The 26725-nt window shown below is 52.9% G+C and overlaps 1 protein-coding gene across 3 annotated transcripts in view; it reads right to left on the bottom strand.

Annotated features, from left to right (window-relative positions):
• VAV1 (vav guanine nucleotide exchange factor 1) overlaps positions 1-24631 on the bottom strand; it is a 42764-nt gene extending 18133 nt beyond the window's left edge. Inside the window, exons 1-5 of one of the 3 annotated variants that reach the window (XR_012124558.1) lie at positions 24150-24631; positions 1520-1636; positions 977-1035; positions 802-870; positions 48-156 (exon numbers count right to left, since the gene is read on the bottom strand). Coding sequence is in view for 2 of the 3 variants with exons in the window: in XM_017667961.3 (XP_017523450.1) it covers positions 48-156; positions 802-870; positions 977-1035; positions 1520-1636; positions 24150-24353 (558 nt within the window). In the remaining variant the exon portion in view is untranslated. The remainder of the gene's footprint in view (positions 1-47; positions 157-801; positions 871-976; positions 1036-1519; positions 1637-24149) is intronic. The other 2 variants (XM_017667961.3, XM_017667960.3) reach the window with 2 other exon arrangements.
• Between the last annotated feature and the right edge of the window lie 2094 nt (positions 24632-26725).

Genomic DNA, 26725 nt, shown 5'->3' with positions numbered 1-26725 from the left:
CTGCCCCTCCCTGCGCCCGCCCAGGCCCACCACCCTGCGCCACGCACCGGCATGGGCCCCGGCTCCGTGCGCATGAGGTCCTCGTAGATCTCATCGCCCTCGGCCTCTTCGTTCTCCACGCAGTCATACAGGTCCTCGTCCTCGTCCACCGTGTCGCTGCGGGGTGCAGGGTCAGGCAGGGCCGCCGGGGACCCCAGGCCAGGGACCCCTCAGACCCAGAGCAGGGCCATGTCCCCTCAGACGCACCCCCAGGGCATGGCACTGTCCCCCTCAGATCCCCCAGGGCAGGGCCATGTTCCCTCAGACCCCCCCACACCCCCAGGGCATGGCGCTGTACCCCTCAGATCCCCCAGGGCAGGGCCATGTCCCCTCAGATGCACCACCAGGGCATGGCACTCTCCCCTTCAGATCCCCCAGGGCAGGGCCATGTCCCCTCAGATGCACCCCCAGGGCATGGCACTCTCCCCATCAGATCCCCCAGGGCAGGGCCATGTTCCCTCAGATGCACCCCCAGGGCACGGCCATGTCCCCTCAGATGCACCCCCAAGACATGGCACTGTCCCCCTCAGATCCCCTAGGGCAGGGCCATGTCCCCTCAGACCCCCTCCCAGGGCATGGCACTGTCCCCCTCAGACCCCCCAGGGCAGGGCCATGTCCCCTCAGACGCACCCCCAGGGCATGGCACTGTCCCCCTAAGATCCCCCAGGGCAGGGCCATGTCCCCTCAAACCCCCCACCCCCCCAGGGCATGGCGCTGTCCCCCTGGATCCCCCAGGCCAGGACTGTGGCCCCAGACACTCACTCTATCTGGTCGGACAGGCCACTGTAGATGTCTTCATCACCCACATTCTCCTCCTCAGTAGGGAAGGGCCTGGGGGAGCAGTGATGGCGTGAGCTTGGTGGCCAGGTGGGGCGGGGACTTCGAGGAGGGGAAGGAGACCCGCTGGGCAGCCCAAGGCTTCTGCTCAGTTACTCACATGATCCCCTTGTTCTGGGCAATCGGGGTCCAGGACAGAGCGGACAGGGTGTAGATGACCTGTGGGAGGGTCATGGCTGCTCAGCGGGCCCCTTCCCCGCCCACGGCACCAGAATGCAGCCTCAGACCCCAGGCACCTGAGGCTAGATCTTGAGGTCGGATCCCGTGCCCCTGGGAGCAGAACCCAGGATTTCCTCCGCCTTCCCATGCCCTGGCGTCAGCCGAGCACCCACCGCCTGATCTCCTTGTTCCAGTTCATAACCACTCAGAAAGGGCGGGATGTCACTGATACCATCCCTCTGCTACAAAGGAGGGGCCTGGGACTCACAGGTACGGGATCGAATCCGAGGTCACACAGCAAGTGGCAGGGCAGGGGCTGTGCCCCAGTTCTGCGTGTCCTAAGCCATACTCTTTGTAGCTGGTGGGCCCTGATCTGACTCATCGGTCCTGCTGACAGCCCCTAGCTTTCCCGGTGTAGAGATTCGCAGAGGTGGACTGCAATCCCATCTTCTGGCTCTACGTGCCCAGCGTCCGGGCAACTCACCTTCCCGAAATCCTGCACATCAAAGAGATCAAAGGCCTCGAAGAGCTCGCTCCGCTTGAGGCCGAACTTCTCACAGCAGGTAGATAAGAAGGTGCGGATGTTCTTAAGGCACAGGAACTGTGGGGAGAAAGAGAAAGAGTGGAGAAAACACAGTGGGATGGGGAAGAAGCTGAACCCCAGGCAGTCTCACTTGGGCGCTGGCACGGGAGAGGAAAAGAAGGCACAGCCCCCCTCTCAGTAAACCACACCCTCTTCTGATAAAGATTGAGCTGTACCTGAAGCCAGATCTACCCCTGAATTTTTTAATTGTTATATACATAGTGGAATACTACGCTGCCATAAACAGGAATGAAATTTTGATTGATGTTGCAACATGAATGAACCTTGAAAACAGCATGCCAAGTGAAATAAGCCAGACTCAGAAGTAGAAATATTGTCTGATTCTGCTCATAAAAGGTCCCTAGAGGAGTCCCATCCATAGAGACAGAAAGTGGATGGTGTGGGGGCCTGGGACTGGGGGAGGAGATGGGGAGTTAGTGCTGAATGTGGGCAGCGTTTCTGTGGGGGATGATGAGAAAGCTTTGGATATTGCAGTAATGGACACACAATGTTGTGAGTGTACTTAGTGCCACTAAATTGTATATTTACAAATGGTTAAAATGGTATCACTCATTTATTTATATATGTGATTCATGCATTTTATATAAATTATATTTATAAAGTATATGTATGTCATTATACTTATATATAAAATGATAAATATTATGTCTATTTGACCGCAATAAAAAAATTAACCATTAGCCATTTTAAAGTGCACCCTTCAGGGACATTTAGTAAACATGCATGATGCTGTGTGACCATCATATCATCTCATTGTAAGGCTTTTTTTTCACCCCAAAAGGGGACCCCTTACCCACTCAGCAGGCACTAACTGTTCCTCTCTGTCCTCACTTCTCCCTGGGGGCCACTGCCTGCTTCCGGTCTCTCTGCATCTACCTACATCCGTCGTGATGAATGGATGAACATGGTGAGATCCAGGCACGCAGTGAAATACTATTAAGCCCTCAAAAGGAGGGACATCCTGATCCCTGCTGCAAAGTGGACGATCCTCAGGAACAGGATGCTAAGTGAACGAAGCCCGATGGCATGGTCACATACTGCATGGTTCCATTCATACGAAATATCCCTGCACTTTTCAATTTCATGAGCCGCCAACACATAAGCCAGTTTGGGTTGGGTGGGCTATGACTTTGCAACCAGAAGATAGTGACCGACGCAGCCATCAGACATACAAGATGTCACTCTGGGTATTTGGCTCTGCCATAAACAAGCCCTCACGGCCTCATATGTGCCCAGTACCAGCTCATCCGAGCATCCCAATGGGCTCAGCTCTCTCTCAGGTCCTTCAAAGCCTTAAGAAGTCTAGCCAAGCCCTCGATCTGGGAGACAACACGTTCAGGTGTTTCAGCCCCTGGTCTGTGAAGCTTTGTCACAGCGGCAACGGGCAAACTCACACACCTGGCGCCTACAGGTTTTCACTATACCGTCTCCAGGAATCTTTCCAAGGAACACCTTCTCAATGAGGCCTCCTCTGACCACCCTGTTCTAAATTGCAACCTTACTCCTGCCATTTTCTATCTCCCCAGCTGCGCTTCACTGCTTCTTTATTGCTCGTCTCCTCCAAATAACAAGTCAGTTTCAGCAGGGTGGGGCCGTGGCTTCCTGGATGTCCAGCCTCTAAATTAGTGCACTTGACCCTCCCGTACATGCAGTTGACCCTTGAACAGCATGGGTTGGAGCCCACGCAGGTCAATTTACATGAATAGTTATTTCAATAAATACACTGGAAAACTTTTTGGAGATTTGCAGCCATCTGGAGATTTGCAACAATTTTCTCTAACTTACTTTGTCAGAACACAGTACCTAATACTGAGAACACACTAAATATGTGTTCCTCAGCTGTTTATATTATCGGTGAGCTTCCGGTCAGCAGTAGGCCAGTAGTAGTTAAGTTTGGGGGAGTCAAAAGTTATATGTGGGTTTTTGTGCAGAGGGTTGACGCCCCTGAACCCCACATGGCTCAAGGGGCAGCCGTATTTGTTGAATGGGTATGGATGGCGAAGAAGTCTGGGGATCTGCATTTTTACTGAGCTCTCCAAGTGATTCCTATGTAGTTGTGACCCCTGTGATTCTATAATGACAGTATTTGCATGTAGGAGGTGCCCACTGCGCACGGTAGGTCACTCAGATTGACTGCATTCTCACGAGAACCCTGTGAGTTCGTAACAGCTGATTTTCCCTACAGGGAAGCAGGCTCAGGGACAGAAAAAGGCCGCCAAAGGTCATTAACTCCAGGATGGTGCGACTCTGTGGCTGACCCCCTTGACCCCGGCTTCACCTTCTTGCCTTGTGTGAGCACCCAGTCATCAGCATTCCCTCTTACTAATGCATACATACATTTAAAACAGTATTTATTTAAGGTGTAGTGGACGATGATTTGATATACATATTCATAGCGAAAATGATGACTACAGTCACCCTCACGGATCATGTCACATAGTCACCATTCGTGCGTTGTGATGAATGCATCTGAAATCTGCTCTCCCAGTGTATTCCAGGGTTCGATGCAAGATTATTAAGGAGGGCTGCCACGCCTATACATTAGACTCTGGCAGACTTACCCTAGCTGACAGCAGTTTCGGACGCTTTGACAACCATCTCCCCATTTCCCCCATCTGCCAGCTCCTGGCAGTCACCTTTCTACTCTCTGCTCTGTGAGTTTCTCTCTCTCTCAGATTCCTCACAATAATTCTGCAAGGTAGGTACTATTATTACCTACATTTTACAGATAGGGAAACTGAGGCAGGGACGGCCAGCTGGACATACCAGCCCTGGCAGCAGCGTTTCGAGCACTTTGCCAGCGCAGCAAATATGAATCAATTTGATAAGCAGTTCAACACACAAGGCCACTCATTGTATCCATGGGTCTCACGTTCCCATCTTCAGATTGTATCTTCATTATTGCCACATCCACCATCCCCTAACCCGTTATATGTGGAACATGGGCTTTGAATTCACTTTACCTCAAATAAATGTATTTAAGAAGAGAACTTCATATCCTACAATCAACGGAAAGCTAGGATCATTTGCTATACACAGAAACTGGTGTAAAATAACCAGGGTATAAACCGCGTCGTTAAATTCCATCTGGATCCTGACACCTGCCCAAGGCTTGCTGTCTCCCTCCGTCCAGTTAGAGATGCACGGAAGCCTCGGTAGCAATCTCAACACGCATCTGTGACAAAAGAGGGAGAGGAAAAGAAGAGACCCTTGGCAGAGCCGGGACGGAAAGGCCTTTCTGAAACCTGATGACCAGCATCTTCAAAAAACCTTGAATCTTTGTTTTAAATAAGAAGCAAGATGTTATAGTTAACGGTGAAATGTTGAAACAATTCTCTTTGAACTCAGAAGACAAGAGTGCCCGCTATTAACGGTTTCTTTCAACACCTTAACAAAGATCTTAGCTTGTACCGAAGGAAAGACAAAGAAATTAAAGGGAAGAGAGAAATACCTCCCATTATCAACATTGAAAGCCCAAAGGAATATACAGATAAATAGCTAGACTTAACACAACTTAGCAACGGTAGTGAGCCCGGAATCAATATGTAAAGATTGCTGCGAGTTGGTGCGGTGGCAGCCATCAATCAGAAAATGTTATTTTTTTGTAAAAAGATAACGTTTGTGAAATCCTAGAATAAGCAAAACTAACCTATAGCGATAGAAATCTGATCAGTGGTGGTTACGGGGCGGGGAGGGCGGTGGAGATTGACTCAGAAAGCCCACAAGCGATGGAATGGTTCTGGGTCTTGATAAGGGTGTGGGTTGCGCAGCGGGCTCGTATCCCACACTGAGTGCATGTACACTGAAGAATGGAGTGTTTCATCGGATGAAAACTGGACTTTGATTTTCAAAGGAAACCATATACCATAGTCTAAAAGACGTAAAACAAACATACAGAGAGGCTGGTAATACAATCAATAGGTGGCGGCCATGGCGCACAGCGGAGTACTATACAGCGTTACAGAAGGAAAAACCACAGCCACGTATGTAGACGTGCACAGATTTCAAAACCATAATGTCAGATAAAAAAAGTGACTCATACGGATATTCTAATTCCATTTATATCAAATATAGAAATTGGCAATAGTTAAGCAACACAATACTTAGGAATACGTATCTAGCAAAGCTCCAGAGAATATAGAATATTACCAAAAAGTTCAAGACAGTGGCTGCCTCTGGGAGGCTGGGGAAGGGGAGGCTGGAGAAGGGGAGGCTGGGTGATCCCAGGGGCACTCAGAGAGGGCTGCTAAGTCTATGTTTTCCAAACTGTGGGGAGTGACCCATTAGTAGGTCGTGGGTCAGCTTAGCAGATTCCACTGGAATGGAATAAAATGTATTGTGATGTTTCCGATATCGAAAAGTAGAAATGAATCCATAAAAGTTTCAGTTACATGAGTCCACATGCTACTGTGGAGGTGGGCTGGGGATCTGTGTAAAAAACGTGTATCTTATCAGGCTTAGGGTCAAAAAACCTTGAGAAACACTGTTTTAAGCATTCCCAAGAAATGGGAATGTTTTCATTCTTAACCTGTGTATTAGGTACACTGTTCATTTTATTATTCTTTCCAGGTTTCATATAATATGCTTTATACACCTTTGCGTGTATGATATACTTCACATTAGGAGAAGTATATATATAAGATAATAGACGTACGCAGAGACTCTCTGGTGAAACTGGAGGCCCGGAAAAACGAATCAAGGAGAGAATGACCTTTATCACTGTGGGATTTGATGCTCTTTGTGGCAGAGCCCATCTGCCTAAAACCATCGCATGAGCCGCCTCTAGTAATTTGTGCCACATTGTGATTAAAATTACATGCATGACACTCCGTTCATTCTTTGTCTAATAGGTTACAATTGTCTGGGGTATTTCTTCTGTTAAAAACTGAGCAGCATAGTATGATTGGATCCGCATTTAGGATTGGGTCCCTGGAAGTAGCCCCTTCAGAAAAGGATTTGGGTAAAAGGAGTTTATCTGGGAGGTGGCCCCAAGGAGTACTCATAGGGCAGCAGAGAAGAGAAGGTCAGTGCCAGAAGTCTTCATCAGGACCTGCTGAGTGACCTGGGGCACAATCCTCCGGGGACCCCTGAAAGGCCAGGGGGACACTGCCCAGAGTTGTCCCATCTGAGGAATGGGCATCTGAGAAGGCTGGATATTTATCCACCAATTTCCACCCATCGATGATGAGTGTGGCTGCCTCAGAGGGCATTAACTTTCAAACACCTCCAGGCTGCGCTATACGAACCAAGCACTTCCTACAACCAGCGGACATTCTCAGCCAGATATTCAAGGAGCAACTGGGAATCTGTAGGGAACTCCAGCCCCCCACCCTCTAACCTTCCAGGGCTCCCCGTTATGTTCCCTGCAGGAACAACTGCCACGCAGATGCTGGAAGACACGAAATTTCAGCCAGAGTCCCGGTGAAGAGCGTGGGATCAGGAAGAACCTCCCAGAGGCGCAGGGTCGGGCCGGCAAGGGGCAGGAGGTGCAAACGCCTCTCTCTCCTTGGCAAACTCAGCCCTGAGCAAGGTCGGAGCACCCTCGGCGGGGGCGTCACTGAACTCCAGGGCTTTCTCTCGGACCGACTATCCTCCCGGCCCCAGGGGTCAGGAGGCTGAGCCTGGGATGGTCAGGTACAAACCGTGGGGAATAAATGCCCACCTCCAAATCCAGAAGGATTTCGGAAGATCCTCCTACCTGTCACATGTCTTTGGGCAAGTCACCTCCCCTCTCTAGACTCGTTTCCTCACCTACAAAACGGGGACCCTCATCGTGCCCACTGCGTCATGCTGTGGCAGTTCAGCGAGATAATGCCCAGAGAGGGCCTGGCATGCTGTGCGGCCTCAATACCTGGAAATGGTCATTATCGTCATCACCAGCACCATAACTATCAACACCAGCAGCAGCACCAATAATGCCATTGTAGCCACCACCCCCCACCCCCACCACCATCCCCCCCCCCACCATCAGCGCCATCACCCCCACCCCCACCTCCACCCCCATCACCCCCACCTCCACACCCCCACCCCCACCACCATCACCCCCACCCCCACCCCCACCCCCATCACCTCCACCACCACCACCACCACCATCACCTCCACCCCCACCCCTACCACCTCCACCTCTACCACCACCACCACCCCCATCAGCGCCACCACCCCCACCCCCACCACCATCCCCCCCCACCATCAGCGCCATCACCCCCACCCCCACCTCCACCCCCATCACCCCCACCTCCACACCCCCACCCCCACCACCATCACCACCCCCTCCACCCCCACCCCCATCAGTGCCACCACCCCCACCCCCACCCCCATCACCTCCACCTCCACACCCCCACCCCCACCACCATCACCACCACCCCCACCCCCACCCCCATCACCTCCACCACCACCACCACCACCATCACCTCCACCCCCACCCCTACCACCTCCACCTCTACCACCACCACCACCCCCATCAGCGCCACCACCCCCACCCCCACCACCATCACCTCCACCTCCACCACCACCCCCACCACCATCACCTCCACCCACCCCACCACCACCCCCATCAGCGCCACCACCCCCACCCCCACCACCATCACCTCCACCTCCACCACCACCCCCACCACCATCACCTCCACCCACCCCACCACCACCCCCATCAGCGCCACCACCCCCACCCCCACCACCATCACCTCCACCTCCACCACCACCCCTACCACCATCACCTCCACCCCCACCACCACCATCACCCCCACCTCCACCACCACCACCATCAGCGCCATCACCTCCACCTCCACCACCACCACCAAACTCCCCTCCTACTCACATTCAAACCCAAGTCCTCGCAGCCCGCCACACCCCACACAAGCCGCCCCTCCCACCCTCGCCTGCCCCCCCCCCCCCCCTCTGCCCCCTGCCGTTCCGCCCACATGCCAAACTTGGTGAGGCCAAGCCCTTCCCTTCTACCTAATATCCATCCCCCAAGTAACCCGGAGCCTCGCTTCCTTATTTCTCTCAGGCCTTTGATGAAATGAAACCTCTCGGTAAGACCTTCCCAACCACTGTACTTAAAATTACAACACACTCCCACTCACACCTAGCGCTCACACTCACACACACTCACACACTCAAGCCCATCACTCCCTGTCTTCTCTTACTGATTCTTTTTCCCATAGAACTTATTATAAGGGGCACTGTGTAGTTCGCCCCCTGATCTTGTTTGTCTGTCTTCCCCCCACCACCTGACACACTAGAATATCAGCCCTGAAAGGCAAGATTCCCCCTGTATTCTGTTCACTGCGGTGGACCCAACACCTCGTACAATGCCTGGCACAGAGGAGATACTCAATGAAAGTTGGTAAATGAATGAATCCCCATTTTACAGATGGGACACCTGCAGCTCAGAGAGCAGCTACTACCTGCCCGAGGCCACTACCTACTAACCACTGCCCCACCCTACCTGTCTGAGCCACACCAGGCAGTCTCCTGGTGCCCCCTAGCAGGTGACATAATGGGGGCTTCAGCGCGTGCCAGGAACCACATGTACCACGCTCCAGCCCAGAAGCCTTTGCGGTATTGTGGGCTGCCTTCACATGACGCTCAGAGGTCACCAGGGCAACAGAACAGATGGCCGCATCTAGCCTGCGGGAGGAAGTTCTGTCTTGACCTCAGGGAAATCAGCTGAGCCTTGAAATTGCTTCTCCCCCAGTCATGTGATGCCTCAAAGGGGGAAAGGTGGTGTGACTCATCAGACCTCCAGGCAGAAGTAGGGCCAGCTGAGGAAAGGGGCTCCCTCAGACAGCAGGAGTGACTGCAGTCAGGCCGCCAGGAGGACTTCCCGGTAGCCGGAGGTGTGGGAGAGGGTGGCAAAGGACAGGAGGCCCTTTAAATCAGTGTAGGAGGGGCATGTGAGAATATCTCCTTCCTGCTGGGGGACTAACGCTGAGCCCTCCTTTTTCCACCAGAATATCAGAGTCAGGCTGGCATCTTTCCTGTATGCAAAGCAGCGCCCAGAGCCCTCCCCATGCATCTCTGCCCAAGACAAAAGGCCAGAAAGGCTGGCTACCTCGCCACCCTCCTCCAGGGGTGCAGGCACAGAGGCCCCTTCTGGTGGCTGGGGACCAGGAGCAGAGAGGGGGCCGCACAGCTGCACAAGACTGCTGCAGTCATACCCGCCACCCGAGCCCCAGCCCAGGGAGCAGCCGGAAACAGGAAATGCCTGTTACCAGGGCTTGATCAGAGAGACAAAGAGCAGGGAGGGCCCTCTGCGTTCAGCCCTGAAGCCCCCTAATCATGGGGCTGCGAGAAGTCATCTTGCAGGCCAGAGAGGGTGGGCATGCTGTGCACCCTTCCTGAAGCCTGGAAGCAGAGGCGCAGAGCACAAACTCCCCACCCTGGCCTGCAGACCCTCCCCGTGCCAGCCTGTCTCTCCTCTCTCCTCTGGCCTCCTATCCCAGCATGCACTCAACAGCTCAGAGCCCGGTCAAGGGGGTCAGACAAACACGGTCCGGCTCCCAGCCCATGCACTGAAAGCTGAGGGACCTTGGGTGGCTCACAGCATCTTCTGCTACCTCGGTTTTCTCATCTTCACATTGGGATTGAAAACACTAACCGGATCTGCACTGTGGCACCTGGCCCGCCAGGCAGGGTCATCCATCCATTCAGGGAGCATATATTGAATGTCTGCAGGCCTGGGACCTGGTGGTGGCCAAGACAGACAGAACCCTGTGCCCAGAGCCAAGCGGGGGCAGGCACCGAGCAGACAGGAGTGTCGATAATTGCTTGATTACATTCTGAGCGGACAGGATCGCCAATAATTGATCAATTACAACGTGGTAAGTGAGTGTGGGTGAAAGCAGGGGCTGGTTACATGGGGCAGGTGTCTGATTACAAGGACCAAGAGAGGGAGAAGCCATGAGGAGAGGTGTTGCAGGCGAGCCTCGCACCCTGCAGGTGGGGATGGCCAGCAGTGCCACCCCTTTGGATAAAACAGTTTGGCAGTTTCTTAAAAAGTTAAGCATGCACCTGCCACAGAATGTCTTCCACCCGCAGGAGTTTACACAAAGAAATGAAAGCAAATGCTCACCGGGAGACTTGCAGACAAATGTTCATGGCAGCTCCAATGGACAAGCACACTGCGGTCCGTCCCTACCACGGACTACTACTCAGTAATGAGATGTGAAGGGCTGATACACACAGCAGGATGAATCACAAAATAATTATGCAGAATGAATGAACCATAGCGTATGACCCCATTTACATAAAACTACAAGATGTAAACCGATCTACAGCGACCAAAGGCAGACAGATCTGTGGTTGTCTAAGGACAGGGAGGACTTGCAGCAGAGATCACAGAAGGGTAGCAGGAACCTTTGGGGTAGGAGATAGGGCTCAATGGTGGGCTGGTTTCATAGGTCACGTAGGTCAACACTGATCAAATCATGTGTTTTAAATACGTCATTTCTTGTAAAAGATCCTGTAACTGTTTTGGAAAGTGCCAGGATTCTACCAGCTATAAACTGTCTCTTCTAACACTGCGATCTTTAGGGCAGCGAGTGGGGGGAAGGTGGAGAGAAGGAAATGATGGAAGCCGTCACTGGTCAATATTGCAAAACATGCGCCCCGTCACATTTGTGTCCTACCCTTGACAAAACGTAATAAAAATGAGACACAAATCGTTGCTCTTTCTGTCTGCATAAGTATTACTTTGGAGTGTGAGGGGTCAAAAAAGTGTTCCAGGCAGAGGGAACAGCATGTAAGAGGGCCATGGTCCTTCGACCACCCCTCCGCTGATTCCATAAATATTCATTGAGCAGCTGCTATGCTCCAAGTTCTGATCCACGAATGAGGACCCTGCCTAAATGAGGCTGACATTCTGGCAAAAGAAGACAAACACCAAATATGTTAGGTGACTATGTATACAGCTCATTAGAGGGCCGTGCATATTAAGGGAGAAGTAGGTTAAGGGGATGGGAGCCCCGGGGGGGAGGGTGCAATTTTAAATAAGGAATCAGGGAAGCCTCATTGAGAAAGTGACATTTGAGTAAAAGCTTGAAGGAGGGAATGACCCAGGTGGGTGCCTGGAGGAAAAGTATTCGAGGCAGAAGGAACAGCCAGTGCAAAGGCCCTGAGGCTGGACCCTGCCTGGCGCTGTTAGAGGAAGAGGCTGGTGGTCAGTGTGGCTGGAGCGTGAGAAACGCGGAGTGGGAGGGAGTGAACCATGGGTGGTATCAGATGCTGATTGACTGACCGGGGCCGTGTGGTCAAAATGGGGCAAGTGGTTGTCACAGGAGCATCCCGTCATCCCACTGTATCTCCCAGAGTCCCCGAGAGGGAAGCACAAATGCTTGATGCCTTTCGAAGTATTGTCCCCAATTGCCCCGACACCGATGCTCAATCACAGCTCAGGCTGAAGGCAGCAGTCCCACATCCTTGAGGTGCTCGGGTGTTGTACCCCATCTGCGGGCCCCCAGGCAGACAGGCAGAGGACAGACACCCCAAGATGGAGCTCCGGAAATGCTGCCCGTGGAGGGGCCATGAAGTGGCCGTCGTGTTCCACCTGGACGGGTAACTTTGGAGAAGTCAGGGACAAAATCACGCTAGGCAGATCTCTGACAAGCTGTCTGCAGGAAGCCTGATCAGCTGTGTGCTAGTGGCCTGTGACAAGAACACTCATAATAAAGATACGGGTTTGACTGAAAAGTGGTCAAAACTCCAAAGCCAGCAGAGCTATTAGAGCCGAGGACAGCCCTGCCACAGGAAGTGAAACCATTGCCTGTCACTGATTCTTAAACAGCAGCAACTGCTGCTCCCGTTAATTGAGATAATACCCAGAGCTCACAGAGGCAGTCGCTTGCTCAAGGTCTACGAGGGTCATGGGCCTGCTCTCAGATCCATTCCCTGCCCTTCCTTTGCTTTGCTCTATATCCAAGGGAACTGCATTTCCCAGGCTCCTTTGCACCCTGGCTCCCAGGCAGGTTCAGCCAATGGGGAGCCCAGGCAGGAGACCAGAGGGCGGGAGGAAGAGAGAAGCCAGGGTATTTCCCCCTCTCTTGCTCTGCCTCTCGAACAGCATCTATGCCTCCTCTGTGGTCTCAGCAACCTGAAGGCAGCTCCTGCCCAAGTTTCTAGTCTCAGTGAATGGTTCTGGCCACTGGGGCCTGGTGACACCACCTCCTCCTGCTGTTTCTCCAGCCTAGTGGTTACTCTCTGGTTTAGTTTAGCAACCCCCCTGTGTCTGCTCAGCAACCCCATCACCCATTCGCCAGTTCTCTGAATTAAATTCTCTGTTTGAAAGACTTTATAGGATTGCTGCTTTCCTGGCTAAACCCTGACTGAAAAAAAGACAGACATTTGAATCTAACCACCTAAAGGCTCATACGCCCCCTCAAAGAGGCACTATTCATAGAATGCAAATGGTCACAGGTTTGGGGGCCTGGTCAGGCGGGTTCAAATCTCAGCCTCGCTATTTGTTCACTTGGGCAACTTACTTAAACTTTCTGTGCTTGTTTCCTCATCTGTGGAATTAGGATAGTAACAGGTAACGAGTTGTGTTTTTCCAAAGATGGTCACAAACACATCACGCATCCCGTGAGCTCTTCTCTGTCACACCCTCATCGAGGAGTGGAGTCTGCTCCCCCTCCCTGGAATCTAAGCTAGTCTTAGTGACTCGTGTGTCACTAAGAATGCAGCACAGTGATACCACATAATCTCTAAGTAGGCCAGAAGCAGTCTTGCAGCCTCTGCCTCGGTCTCTTGAGGAATACTTGCTTTCTCTCTGCATCCTTCTCAAAATCCAGCCACCATATTGTGAGGAAGCCCAAGCCACACGGAGAGGCCACGTGCCGCTGCCCCAGTCAGTAGCCCCCGCTGAGCACAGCCCGGAGTCACGCCAGCCCAGATTCCCACCACGCAAGTGAAGAACCCTCCAGGGGATTCCCACCCCTGGCTAGCCAAGGCTCCTCCTCACGGAGATCACAAACCATCCCCTCCATGCCCCCTCTGAATTCCTGACTCAAGAGAATCTGTGAGGATTATAAAACGGTGGTTGTCTTAAGTCACTGAGTTTTGGGTGGTTCGGTTCACAGTGAAAGATAACCTACACTTACCAGCACCTGCTCCAGGGGTTTGTCGGGAACATCAAATGAGTTAATAAGTGCTAAGTGCTCAGAACGACACTTGCACATAGTAGGTGCTCAATAAAGGGGACCTGGTTCTGTTGTCATTCGCTGTGCTTTCTGAACCGAATCCCAACCACTTCGTGAAACTGGTTCATTTCGAAGTACCCACACTTCCACGGGGACATGGACACACTCTTCTTTTTTGGCCTCTGGACACTACCTGCTTCTGGTTTTCCTCCTGAGTCACTGGGTTCTCTTCTGCCTTCTTTGTTTCTCCTCCTCCTCTTTCTGACCTCTCCATGTGGCTCAACCCTCAACCTTTCCATCCTCTCCCCTCCCTCCCAAAATGATGTCATGCACCCCCACGGAGCTGCTTACCATCACTGACACATACTGCTCGCAGCACTTGACAATTATTAAGTCATCTGATTCTTCTAACAGCCCTATAAGGTGGGGACTGCCCTTGCCCCCACTTGAAAGATGGGGAAACTGAGTCACAGACCAATTCAGAGTAACTCGTCCAAGATCCCACAGTCAGGACTGGAACTGAACCCACACTCCCATGCAAGCAGAGTCCGTGGCCCTCACACGGGGTTTCCCAGCCCCAGCTCTATGGATATCTGGGCGGCTGTCCTGGGAAGGATGGGACATTTAGCAGCATCCCTGGTCTCTACCCGCTGGATGCTTCTAGCACATTCCCTCGCAGTAGTGACAACCAAAAATATCTCCAGGCATTGCCAAGTGTCCCCTGGGAGGACAGAGTCACTCCCTCCACCCCAGCTTGAGACCCAGTGCACTAACTGCTATGCAGTGCGGCCTTCCACCCCAAGGGTAATGGGGCCCAATCAAGACTCCCCAAAACCTGTTTGACCACAGCTTTGCTTTCCTGTCTTAGCAAATAATACCTCCACTCGCACAGGTCTCTAACCCACCAATCTGCTTAAACTCTGCAAGGACTTGCCATCCCATTTAAATTCTGCACACATCCCCACAGCCGGTCTAGCAAAGTACCTGCTTCCCAAACCCCCTTCCCCACCACGCTCCCTTCACGCACTCACTTTCTGCCAGCACATCCTCCATTTGATCCTGCAGGCCACAAGCCCTTTGCACGCCTTTGCTCCCTGCCTCACTCCTCCCAGAGCTAGCTCATCAGCTTTCCTTGCCCACCCTCAAGAAGCATGCTCCTTGTCGTCTTCCCCATCTCGACCCCTGGTTTATTTTGTCCGCAGCATTCATTATAATGTCTCCTTGACTCTCCTGTTGACTGTCTGCGGTGGTCCCCCAAAAGAGATATGATGACATTGGATGGTTAGAATTCGTGAATGGGAAGTTATTTGGTGGGGCGCGGACTTTGCAAGATGTCATTAAGGATCTTGAGATCATTCTGAGTGACCCACGGGGGCCCCAAGCCCAAGGACAAGTGTCCCTGTGAGACACACACACACACAGAAAAAACAGCACATGAAGACGGAGACAGAGGCTGAAGTGACACAGGCACAAGCCAAGGACTGCCTGGACCCACCGGAGCGGGAAAAGGCAGAAAATGGATTCTCTCCTGTGCCTCCAGGTGGAGCGCAGCCCCACCCTGACCTCACCCCTCTGGCCTCCAGAACCCTGAGCAGATGTGTTTCCATTGTTTGAAGCCACCCGGTTGGTGGCGCTTTGTTACCGCTGCCCCAGGAGACGAACACGGCCCTCTCCCCCCTCCCCCAGTAAGACCATGGACTCGGGACAGCAAAGACTGTCCGTTGTGTTCCTTCCCGTGAGCCTGGCAATCGGCGCAGCTGCTGCCGATGACATTAGTGAATATTTTAACTCGGAGAAGCTCTTGTTCACCGTCTCCAGCCAGTAAATGCTCATTTCTCTTTGGATCCTTCCCAAGATAGGAAGTTCACTCCCTCCAAAACAGGGGTTCCCTCACCCAGGGGCAATTTTGCACCCCTGGGGACCTTGGCAATGTCCGGAGACAGTTTGTCGTCACAACTCCTGGGAAGGGGGGTGCCACCAGCATCGAGTGGGTGAAGGTCAGAGAGTCCGCCGAACAACCTCTGGGTACAGAGGACAGAGAAACATGCAGCTCCAAATGTTAACAGTGCTGACGTTGAGAGGATGCAATACATTTAGTTCTTGATGCCAAGATAAACCCCGATTGCACCCTGACATCTATCCCCCCTTCATCTGATAACAGTGCCTCAGTCTCCCCTGTGGAACCACCCCTCCCTCACTGTCAGTCCAGCTCCTTTGCACTGAGTACACTTGAACTCCAGGAATGGGTATGTGACTTCCGCCTGGCCAATCCGAGCACTGTATTCTCCTGCCCACAACAACTGGCTCAGGAATTGACACATGAGCCCCCAATATAATCACGTCCCCTGAAAGACAGATTTTGGCTTGGGTGGCCATTTTCACTGGACACAGAATTGTGGGAATATAAATTCAGAGCAGCTGGGCCCCTTGTCTGCCCCTGTAAGGGGAAAGAATGCCTGAGAACAGAGGAAAGCACTCAAAAGAAAACAGTTAAGAGATGGAGGGTGGTGGGGATGCAGGAGGAGAGGTTTCTAAAATGTCTGAGCCCCTAGATCCAGCCAGACCTGAAGGCATTTTCTCCTAAGCTTTTCTGTTTTGTGAGCTAATAAATATCATTTTTAACTCAGCCACTTTTGATTGGATTTCTATCATGAGATCTAAGAATCTTGGTTGAAATTTCTGCAGGCTGAGCTCAGAATTTCCTCTCACCTTGAACTTCTCCAACTGAATATCCCTTACGTCTTCCCCAAGGGACTTGATCTCCAAAATCCTCCTAAAGCCCAGATCTCAAATCACCATCCTTGATATCAAAGGGGGACAGCCCATCTCCGCAATGTGGTGACATTTTAAGAAGCCCAGCTATGCCCATGCAACACACCCTAGGGTCCGCCCACCTCCTGGCACCATTTGTATTAGCAGGGAAGACAAACAGTGCTTTTGGATCCTCAAATATGCCCCAACCTCCATGCTCAACTGGCATGTTGCCTCCTCCAGGGAGCCTACCCTGATTGCCTTCTGCAGGTCCCCTCCTCTCTGCTCCCACAATGCCCTGGGCTCCACCCTCCCATCACCGAATGTGTCCTGCTGTGTTGTAACTGCCGATTTCCTCATCTGCTTCCATGAGCCGCAGGGGGGGTCTCTCTCATTCACCGTGGAAGTCTCCTTCACCCAGTGCCCAGCCCAGGACAAAGAAATATCCCCGAACTGAGTGGCATTGCATCACTTATTAGTACTATAAGCATCGTCATCTCCCCCGTTTTACAAAAGAGAAAACTAAAGGTGAGAAAGCCTAGCCACTTGCCCCCAAATCACATAACTAGCACTAGTAGAGGCAGGCAGTCCATACTCAAGCACCACTAACCGGGACCACTAACCAATAATAAATAAGCACTTGACAAATGTCCACTGGACCAGGGATCGATGAGCAAATTCTTTCTCTAAAGAACTAGATAGTAATTGTTGTTTGTTTGTTTGGCTTTTCAGGTCCTGCGGTCTCTGTCCTGACTAGTCCTGCAGGGAAAGAAGCTCTGGGCAATCTATCAACAAATGGGTATGACTGTGTATCAGTTACGTTTTGCTCACAAAAAGAGGCAGGCACCCCACGAGGTACAGTTTGCTGACTCCTGTGTTAAATGAATGATGAATGAATGAATGAAGTGCATATTTCACAAATACTTACTGAGCATCTACTCCGTGCTGGGTGCTGTTCTAGGTACTGGGATGCCGTTATGAGCCAAAGAGATAAAAAGCGTTGCCCTGATGCTCCAGTGGGAAAGCAAATGATAAACAAATAAGTAAAACAAATATAGTAGATCGGTAGTGATAAGTGCCATGGAGAAAAATAAAACAGGAGGAGAATGGAAAATGAGTGGGAGAGGGTGACTTTACGGAAACCAGGGTAGGTCTCTAATAAGAAACCTACAGGAGACAAGAGAACGCTGGGAGAAGAGAGATCCTTGGAGAACCAGCAGCATATGCAAAGGCCCTTCACACCCGGTGCATTGTAGGAACAGCAAGGGAGCTCCTGCTGCTGGCGTAGAGTGAGCGAGGGAGAGAGGGAGGCGGGGAGGGCAGGGAGGTGGGCAGAGGCCCAACGAATAGGCTGTCCTGCACCATGACGAGGATTCCGTCCTCTGCTGCAAAGGCAATAGGGAGCCATGGGAAGGCTGGGAAGAAGGGAGGGGTGGGACCATGCAGCATCCTCTGTGAGACCTCTGAAGAGTGACATTTCCCAACACTGGGACCGGAGAGGTCAGTGGACAGAACAGAATGGAACGGGGGAAAAAAAGGCAGAGCCCAAATGTTGGTTCCCCCAGACTTCTGTCTCCACCAGCTGTAGTGGACATGTTGAGATGAGGTCTTCCAATGAACCCAACCCAACCCACTTCAGCCATTTGCACCCCCTGCCCCGGGCACCCCCATGGCTTTGGTTCGAGTCCCCCTCTAGCCTTACCTCACGAGGCTTCCTCCAAGCCAGCCCCCTGCAGACCTGCAACCTCTAAAGCCAGCTAGGCATCACGGCGTCCTCAGGCACTGACTTGTCTGTGTCCACCCGACCCATTTTTTTTGCCCTCTCTGGCTCCCAGTAAACGACACTCCAAGTCTCTCTTGCAGTTGGATGGGACCGTGTGACCAAGTTCTGGCCAATGGAACCAGAATGGAGGTGACGGTATCACTTCCAGGCCAAGAAAGCCTCCCATGCCCTTCCCCCTCACGCTTCTTTCCCACCTTCCGGGTGAACGCAGAGGACTCCAAGGGCTTTAGGGAGGGTGGGGCCACGGGACAGAGGAAGCCTGGGTCCTGTAGGGACTTTGCAAAGAAGGGCCACCCCCTTAAGCCTCAGTTGACTCAAACAGAATTGCAACGTGAGCAAGGAGTAGACTCTTATTGTCCCTGAAGCAGTGCAGGCTGTTAGAGCGGCTGACATTGCACACCCTGACTTAGACCACATCCTCCAGCCACGGGGCACCAGCTGAAATCAAGGTAACAAAGAGTGCCTCCCGTATTATGCTCAGTGAAATAAGCCAGGCGGAGAAAGACAAGTACCAAATGAGTTCCCTCATTTGTGGAGTGTAACAACGAAGCAAAACTGAAGGAACAAAACAGCAGCAGACTCACAGAACCCAAGAAGGGACTAGCGGTTACCAAAGGGGAGGTGTGGGGAAGGGTAGGTGGGGAGGGAGGGAGAAGGGGATTGAGAGGTATTATGATTAGTACACATGGTGTGGGGGGGTCACAGGGAAGACAGTGTAGCACAGAGAAGACAAGTAGTGACTCTGTGGCATCTCACTACACTAATGGATTGTGACTGCAATGGGGTGGGGGGGGACTTGATAATATGGGTGGATGTAGTAACCACAGTGTTTTTCATGTGAAACCTTCTTAAGAGTGTATATCAATGATACCTTAATAGAAAGAAAAAAAAAGTCTTCCCATTAATTTAGCACTTGCTATATGTCATTCATCATGACAGGAATTTAATCTTACTGATCAGGTTTAACCCTCACACAATCCTGAGAGAAGGGGTGCTATCCACACCCCCATTTTACAGATAAGACAACCAGGACTCAGATAGGTTAAGTAATTTTTTTTCTCTAAGATCACAAAGCTAGTAAGTAACTGACCTGCAATTCAACCACCCTACTATGTAAAGAGCTCCTAAAAATCAATAAGAAAAACAGGGCCAACAGTCCTAGAAGGAAAAAAAATATGGGAAAGTCATGTGAACAAATATTATTTTGTCATGAATAAAACTAACTCTTAAAGATAGGAAAATAGACTCGAATTCACCCAGAATGAAACAAATGTAAATTGAGCTATACTAAGCTCCACTGATCACCCTTCACAGTGGCAAAAGTTCAAAAGCTTAATAATAGAAGAATCTGTTGGCAGGGCAATGGAGAACCAGCGCTCTCATGCATTGCTAATGGAAATATAAGGGGAATAATCCATCAAGGACATTCCCATGTGTGGAGAACGGTTTGGCAACATCTATCAAAAACACAAGGCTCGTACACCGCAAGCCAGCAAACCCATCTGAGAATTAATCCCGTGGATATACTTGCTTGTGTGAATAGCAGTGGCAGCAACACTTCTGTGTAGCCAGGGATTCCTCTAGGTTCTTTGTCGCGAACTCATATATCCTTTATAACAATGCTTTAAAGATAGGGATTTAGTATCGCTATTTTTATAGATGAAGAAACTGAAGCACAGAGTGGGTAAGTAACGTGACCAAGGTCACACAGCAGAGGAGCCCAAAACTCATAGACAAGGTTATTCGTTGCTGTTAGCTCGTCACAACAAAAATCTGGCACAATGCAAGCATCCGTGGGTGGGGCAATGGTAAAATAAATGATCATCTAGCTGTGCAATGGAATAGTTAGTTTAGAGGAACTGTTCAGAATAAGGCTCCTGGGACCAGGCTGCCTGGGTTCAAACCCCCAACTCTGTAATGCACACCTGAAATTAAATTAATAGTGCATGTCAACTATACTTAAATTTTTGTAAAAATACTTGCAACTCTGCCACTTCCAAATTGGGTGCCCTGAGCAAATTCGGTGTCTCTGTGCCTCTGTTTCCCCATTGAAAAATGAGGATAATGATACTGTCTACCTTATAGATTGCTACGGGGGTTAAACGAGTTCATGTATAGAAAACTTTTAGACCAGGGATCATTTTTTCTACAAATATCTCCAGCTCTACAGGCCAGACAGTCTCTGCGATGATAGCAATGCTATCGCTGTCCCTGGAAAGCAGCCGTAGACAAGTAGAAAAGAGTGGGCATGGCTGCATGTCAATAAAACTTATTAAAACACGCTTTGGTCCAGATTTGGCCCTTGGACTGTAGCTTCCCGGTCCTTGGTTTAGACTAATGCCTGGCACACAGTACCGTATAAGCATATTGTTAAACGAATGGGCTACCTGGGCTACCATGCTGCCGTTTAAAAAAAAATGAGGCCAATCTCTATGTATTGATTTTTAAAAAAATGAGGCCAATCTCTATGTATTGATTTGGAAAGACTCCCAAGACGGTTATTAAAATGAGGAAGGACGAAGGCAAGATAGAAAGCAGCTGGTTTCACATTAAGGGAAGAGCGTAGGAAATAGGAACCTTGATCCCTATTTGCTTATGTTTGCATGAAGAAACCCCGGAAGGATAGTCAACTTACAAAAACAAAACAGTAGTTACTCATGGTGGCCGGTGGGAACTGGGTTATCCGAGGGACAGGATCAGAGGTTAAGATTCCCCCATGTGTACTTTGCCATGTCCTTTAATATCTGAGCCCTATGAATGTAAGATTTAACCAAATGGTTACATATTTTTAAATTCTTTCAGGCTCACCCTGTCTCCTTCAGGGTTCCTCACCCTCAGCAGCGAGGTTGTAAGCTGTCTGGGGCAGGACGATTCTCCGCTGCACGAGGCATTGCAGCATTTGAGCAGCATCTCTGGTGTTGTCGCTAGATGCTGGTGGCATCTCCCAGATGTGATAAAACCAAAACTGTCTCTAGACTTTGTCAGCCGTCCCCTGAGGGGCCGTATCTCCCCAGGTGAGAACTACAGCCCTAACCTAAACTCTTACCAGCTGTGCTATGCTGCCCACCCTCCCACTACCCCACATCCTCCCTAAGAAGACTTTGTAGGAAGGGAGACTTTTTTCCTAGCTGCTGATGGCACTAGCATACAGGGGTGGGGATCCTGACATCCTCTGGGCCCCAGCGCCTGCCCCCACCCCTGGTCTAATCAGCTCCAGCGTCCTGATGGCTCTTCCCACAATGACTCACATTCGTCCCTTCCTCTCCACTCCCTCGGCCTTCAAGTTTCATCGCTGCACCCGGAATTTGGACTCCCAGAGGGAGTGGGGGAGAGTGAGGGTGTGTGGTCATCACTGTGGTGCCTGTGATGACATCATCCTATCTCTGGTCCTCAGATCTCCAAGAGACGGTCCAGCTTGGAGACTGGCTCCTACCTGACCTCACGCAAGAACCATTCCCATCAGCCGGGCTGTGTGGTGTAGACGCCGTGCGCACCAACCTGCCGGCACCCCAGGGTGTTTGCACTGGCGGTACGCTCTGCCGGGGCACCGTTTCCCCAGATTCCTGCAGCTCCTTCCCTCACCTTCTCAAGGTCTCTGTTCAAACATCAAAGAAGCCTTCCAGACCCCCTATTCAAAGGTGCACCCCCACACTCCTGACCTCCTTCCCTGCTCCGTTTTGTCCAGAGCTCGTGCCACCACCTACTTACACATTTCCTTAGCACATACGCTCCCTCCCATCCCCAATAACAGGAGTTTGCGTGCGTCTTGTTCCCACTGTCTCAGGACAAAGAAGAGGCCTGGCGCACATCGTCATTGCTGATGGATGGGTGGATTTCTGTCCTCTTCCTCGGAAACACTTGAGCAGAAGCAGGCAAACCGTGCAGAGGAGATGAGAGAAGCATTCTGATCGCAGCCTCCATACCTTCACTGATGCCTTTCCCCACACCGGGGGCATCCCCCCTTTCCTCTCTGCCCTTCCACACCCCATTTTGCTCTGCTCAAAGCTCAGCTTTGTGCCCTGCTCACAGGGGGGATGTGTGCAAAAAGCTGAGAGGTTGTCGCATTGAACCAGAGGGTGGTGCCACCAAGCGACCTCTCCAGGCTTGCAAGTCCCTGTCTGCCAGCAGATTGAAGCCAGAGCAGGAAGGGGCCGTGCTCTCAGATGGGGAAGATCGGGGAACACCCCTGCCCAGCCAGGCGCCTGATGCAGCTGCACACAGGAAGCCAAAGCAATGAGAAAGCTCCTCCTCACCCGTCAAAACCCAGGACAAATGTCCCTTCTTGCATAAAGTCCCATTCCCCCAGGCAATGTCTTGCCTTTGCTCCAGGGCACCCAGCACAGGGGTTTCTTCTTCTGCCCTAGTCCTGACAACACAGGGCTAGGGGGTGTCTGTCTCCTCCAGTCTGGAGCACCTTGGGGGCCAGCCCTGGGCCTGGGTCCCCAGTGCTGCCCGGCACAGAGAATTAGGACACATCCCTGTAGACCCTATCTGTCCCCTAGAGAGTAGGACCAGGCCCCCTTGCCCCTCATCAGAGAAGCAGCTGCAGGCAGGATGCAGGTGCGGATGGAAGTTTGTCCTTAGTCCGCCCACTTTCCCATTAGCTGCAATTGAAGCCTCCCTAGGGCCCGTGACTGCCTGCGGGTCTGGGGCCTCCCAGGACCTGTGGCTCCTTCCTCCTGTGCTGGAATCCAGAAGAAGGCAAGCAAACCAGGCAAATGTGGGATGCCTGCGGCCAGAAGGGCTGGCCATGGAGGAAGGGGGCCTCTGGGGTTCCCTTATCCTTCCAGGAAGCCCTGCCTGGAGTAGGGAGGTGGGCCTCACACCTCCCCGGGACCACCTCCCGCACCCACGGCCGATTCCCCGGGAAACGCCCCCAGGGGCCCCCGCGGGCCCGCCCTTGAGCAGTTCCCTCCCCTCCCCCACCCTCACGTGGCACCTCCGAGAGGAGAGGAGGTGCTCCAAACGCCCCCCGCGCTCCTGGGGACCAGACTTTCATTCCAGAGCGCGGCGACCGGCCCCCCAGGACCCCAGGACGCAGCCGGCAGCATCCGCTGCCTCTACCCAGCACCCAGGAGGCTGTGGGAAACCAGAGACGGTGCCACCTAGAGGACCCCGGCACGTTACCTCCCCGCCCCGACCGCATTCAAATAGAGATTTGAATACGTTTCCTGCGCTGGGGGCGGTCATGGTCAAATCCACCAGGAGCAGCTATTTCGAGGCTCCAAAACGCCAGGACCCGCTCTCTCGGCTCAGCACCAAGTCATTCCTCAGTGTCCCCCATGGGATAACGGAGCTAGAGGGACCGGAGTCCCGGACCGCGGCTCCCCACCCACCCCATGCCGACCCAGGCCCAGGCAGGAAGCCAAGGGGAAGATGTGAGGGGAAGGAAGGGGCCCCGGGCCCTGGAGGAGGCACATGTGGGGGAAGAAGTCAGTGGAGGCCCCTCCCCCATAGCCAGAATCTAGGGGGGCGAGAGTCAAAGGAATCAAAACACTCAGGCACCCAGTCGGCCACCCAAGGGGTTCAAGAACCCCCCACCAAGGTCTCGTCTTAGAGCTTGAACCCCAGCGGAGTCGGCTGGAGCTTGGAAGCCTTAACCCCAGGTTTGCCAGTTCGCCTAGATGTGGGTTCACCCGGAGCCTATTCACCCATTCCTGTTAGCTTTGAGTAGGCCACCCCAGAATCTGAGTGTCACCCCACCCACATCCCCCGTCCCGGACCCGCCTGCCAGCCCCAGAGGGGAGAACGCTCTCCTCTGCACTGTGGGCCCAGAGATGAAGTGCCAGCCCAGGGCGCCCCCCACCTCCCGCCCAGGCACGCCAGCCGGTGGCAGGCTCACCTGGGACATCTGGGGGCGCAGGTTGACCTCACGCAGGTTGACGGCATGCGGCAGCAGGTTGTTGAGCAGCTGGCACAGAAGGACGCCATCCCGGAGGGCCTGTGCCAGCTCGCACACCTGGGCCCCATCCCAGGTGACGCGGTGGCTGGGCGGCAGGACCCGGCACTGGATGAGCCAGTGGGTGCACTGTCGCCACAGCTCCATGGCTGCGGCCTCCACAGCCCGCCGCACGCCCTCCCGCCGCCTGTGCTAGCTGGCTACCACTTCCTCTTCTTTGCCTGTAACTGTCGCTCTGAGAGGGGGTGGAGGAGGAGGAGCATGGGGGGCGGGGGGAGCACCTGCTGCCCAGCCCAGCCCCTTCCATGCAGGACCCAGCCTCTCTTTCCCCCACCGATTCATCCCAGGCTGCGCACCTGGGCAAGGGGAGTCCTGGGAAAGTCAGGCTAACTGGGCCTGAGGCCTGCTGCCTCCCTGCATATCCAAACCCTGAGCAGTAGCGCCTCTGAAACATCCTCAGAATCCGCCCCTTCTCATCTCACCCCTCCCTCCTCTGCCTCCACCCTCGTCCTGCCCTGCCAGGGCTAGCCTGGACCAACACCGGTTCCTCCGCCCTGGCTCCCAGGCTCCTGTCCTCACCCCTCCGTCCCAGCAGAGGGCACCTGTGAGCACCTGAGCAAGTCATGATAGCTCCTCTTCTTGCAGCCCATTCTACAAACCCTCCCTGCAGCCCACAAGGCTCTATGTGACAAGTCCCTGTCCTCCCCCTGCCCTGCCCTCTCCCACTCTCCCCCTTGCTCCCCCTGCTCCAGCCACACGAACCTTCGCACTGTTCCTCCCACACATCAGGCCACCCCAACCTCTTGCCCCAGAAAGCTGCCACAGGGCCTTTGCACAAACCATCCCCCTGCATTCACCAACCTTGCGGCAAGCTCCCTCACCTCCTACAGATCTTTGCTCGATGTCACCTTCTCAGGAAGTCTTCCCACACCTCCTCTTTTCAAATCACAGCCTTTTCCCCACCCCATTATTCTCTACTTGACTTCCCCTGCACAGAGCGCTGACCACTGTCTGACAAACCTGATATTCTACTATACTTATTTCTTTATTGTCTATTTAGAAATTAGTCTCTTATGTTCCCTGTTGCTCCCCCACCCCCTCCATAAATATTTGTTGAATGCACGAATGAATAAATGGTTGAAAGCTCTTTCGTATCTGCCTCTGACATGTATCCCAAGTACATTCATTTATCCCCATAGCACTGGCCACCACCACCTCTCCCCTTATGGACTTCCATAGTGTCACTCATGAATCCATCTGTTTAGCAAGCATGTACTATTTTGGTAGCCCTCCTCACTACCTGAAATCGTCTTGTCTGTACAGGTTTCCCTCCTCCTAGGGCCACAGACGGCCAGTAGCCATCCGGTTTTCCTTTTTAATCCCTTAACCGCTAGGGGGCGCAAGACACCTACATACCCTACGCACCAAACTAAGAGGGAGGGGCTCAAAGCGAAGACATTCCCCCAGCCCCTCCGGAGCCCGGAGTCTCATCCTCATTACGGGGGGGAGGGGAGCCCAGTCTGGAAGTTTTGATGCCCAAGCATCCTTGACTCTCCATGCGTCAAGGTTCTCATCTGTAAAATGCCCGACAGTAAGCTTCGCCGTTTAGAATTCCAGTAGCGATGGAGGGGCTGAAAAGGGGACAGCGGCAGACAGGAGGGTGCTCCGGGGCTCCGTGTTTGAATGTCAACTGGGCCCGTCAAAAGTCGGGTCAGCTTAGGCAACCGGCTTAGCTGTCCCTGTGCCTCAATGTCTGCGTCTGGAAAATGGGGGTGAAGAAACTAGGATACGATCTACCTCACGGAGAGGAGCTCTATGTAAAAATGAAATGCATTGAGGCAGGTCAAGAAAGCAGAACAATCCTGGCATTACAGTAAGCGCTCAATAAATGTTAGCCGCTGAGACGGCTTTCAGTAATGATTATGCGCCCTCAGTAACGTGGCCAGAGCGTCTCCCTCGTTCCAGGTCCCCCCACCTTTCTCAAGCTTGTCGCCAGGCATTATGATGGAGCCCTCCTCACTTCCCTCCTCCCACCTGGGAAACCACTTGAACGTCCCCCCTCCTCGTGTCCCCCCAGAGTCCAGGTCATCCCCACCGTGCTGTCACTGTGGGAGGCTGTCGTGTTTTCCCGCATCTCTATCCACAAGAGGCGACACCCACTGGGGTTCCTTTCCGGGAAACCCAGGGGGGCGGTCTGAAGGAAGCGCACCCCTCTTACGTCACGGCCGCCGCCATCCCCCGCCCAGCGAGAGAGCCGGTAGGGGCCTCCCCGGCCGCGCCCGGAACCCCGTGAGCAAAGGAGAGGGACACACCCTCCCGACCCTTGGGATCGGGGGTGCTTAGGGCCAGCCTGAGGGGTGGGACCCAGAAGCGGTGGGGAGCGTAGTGGGTGTGGCCAGTCGGCGGAGGGCGTTCTAAAGGGGTGGGGCTCGCTGGAAGGGGGCCCTGGGGGCGTGGTCTGCGGGGAGGGACAGTTAATCCAAGGGGAGTGGTTAGAGAGAGGACGAACTCTAAGGGGG

Source organism: Manis javanica, chromosome 13 (genome assembly GCF_040802235.1).
Source record: "Manis javanica isolate MJ-LG chromosome 13, MJ_LKY, whole genome shotgun sequence".
NCBI lineage: Eukaryota > Metazoa > Chordata > Mammalia > Pholidota > Manidae > Manis > Manis javanica.
Note: the sequence above shows the minus strand (reverse complement) of the source record. Positions and strands in the feature narration are given on the sequence as shown.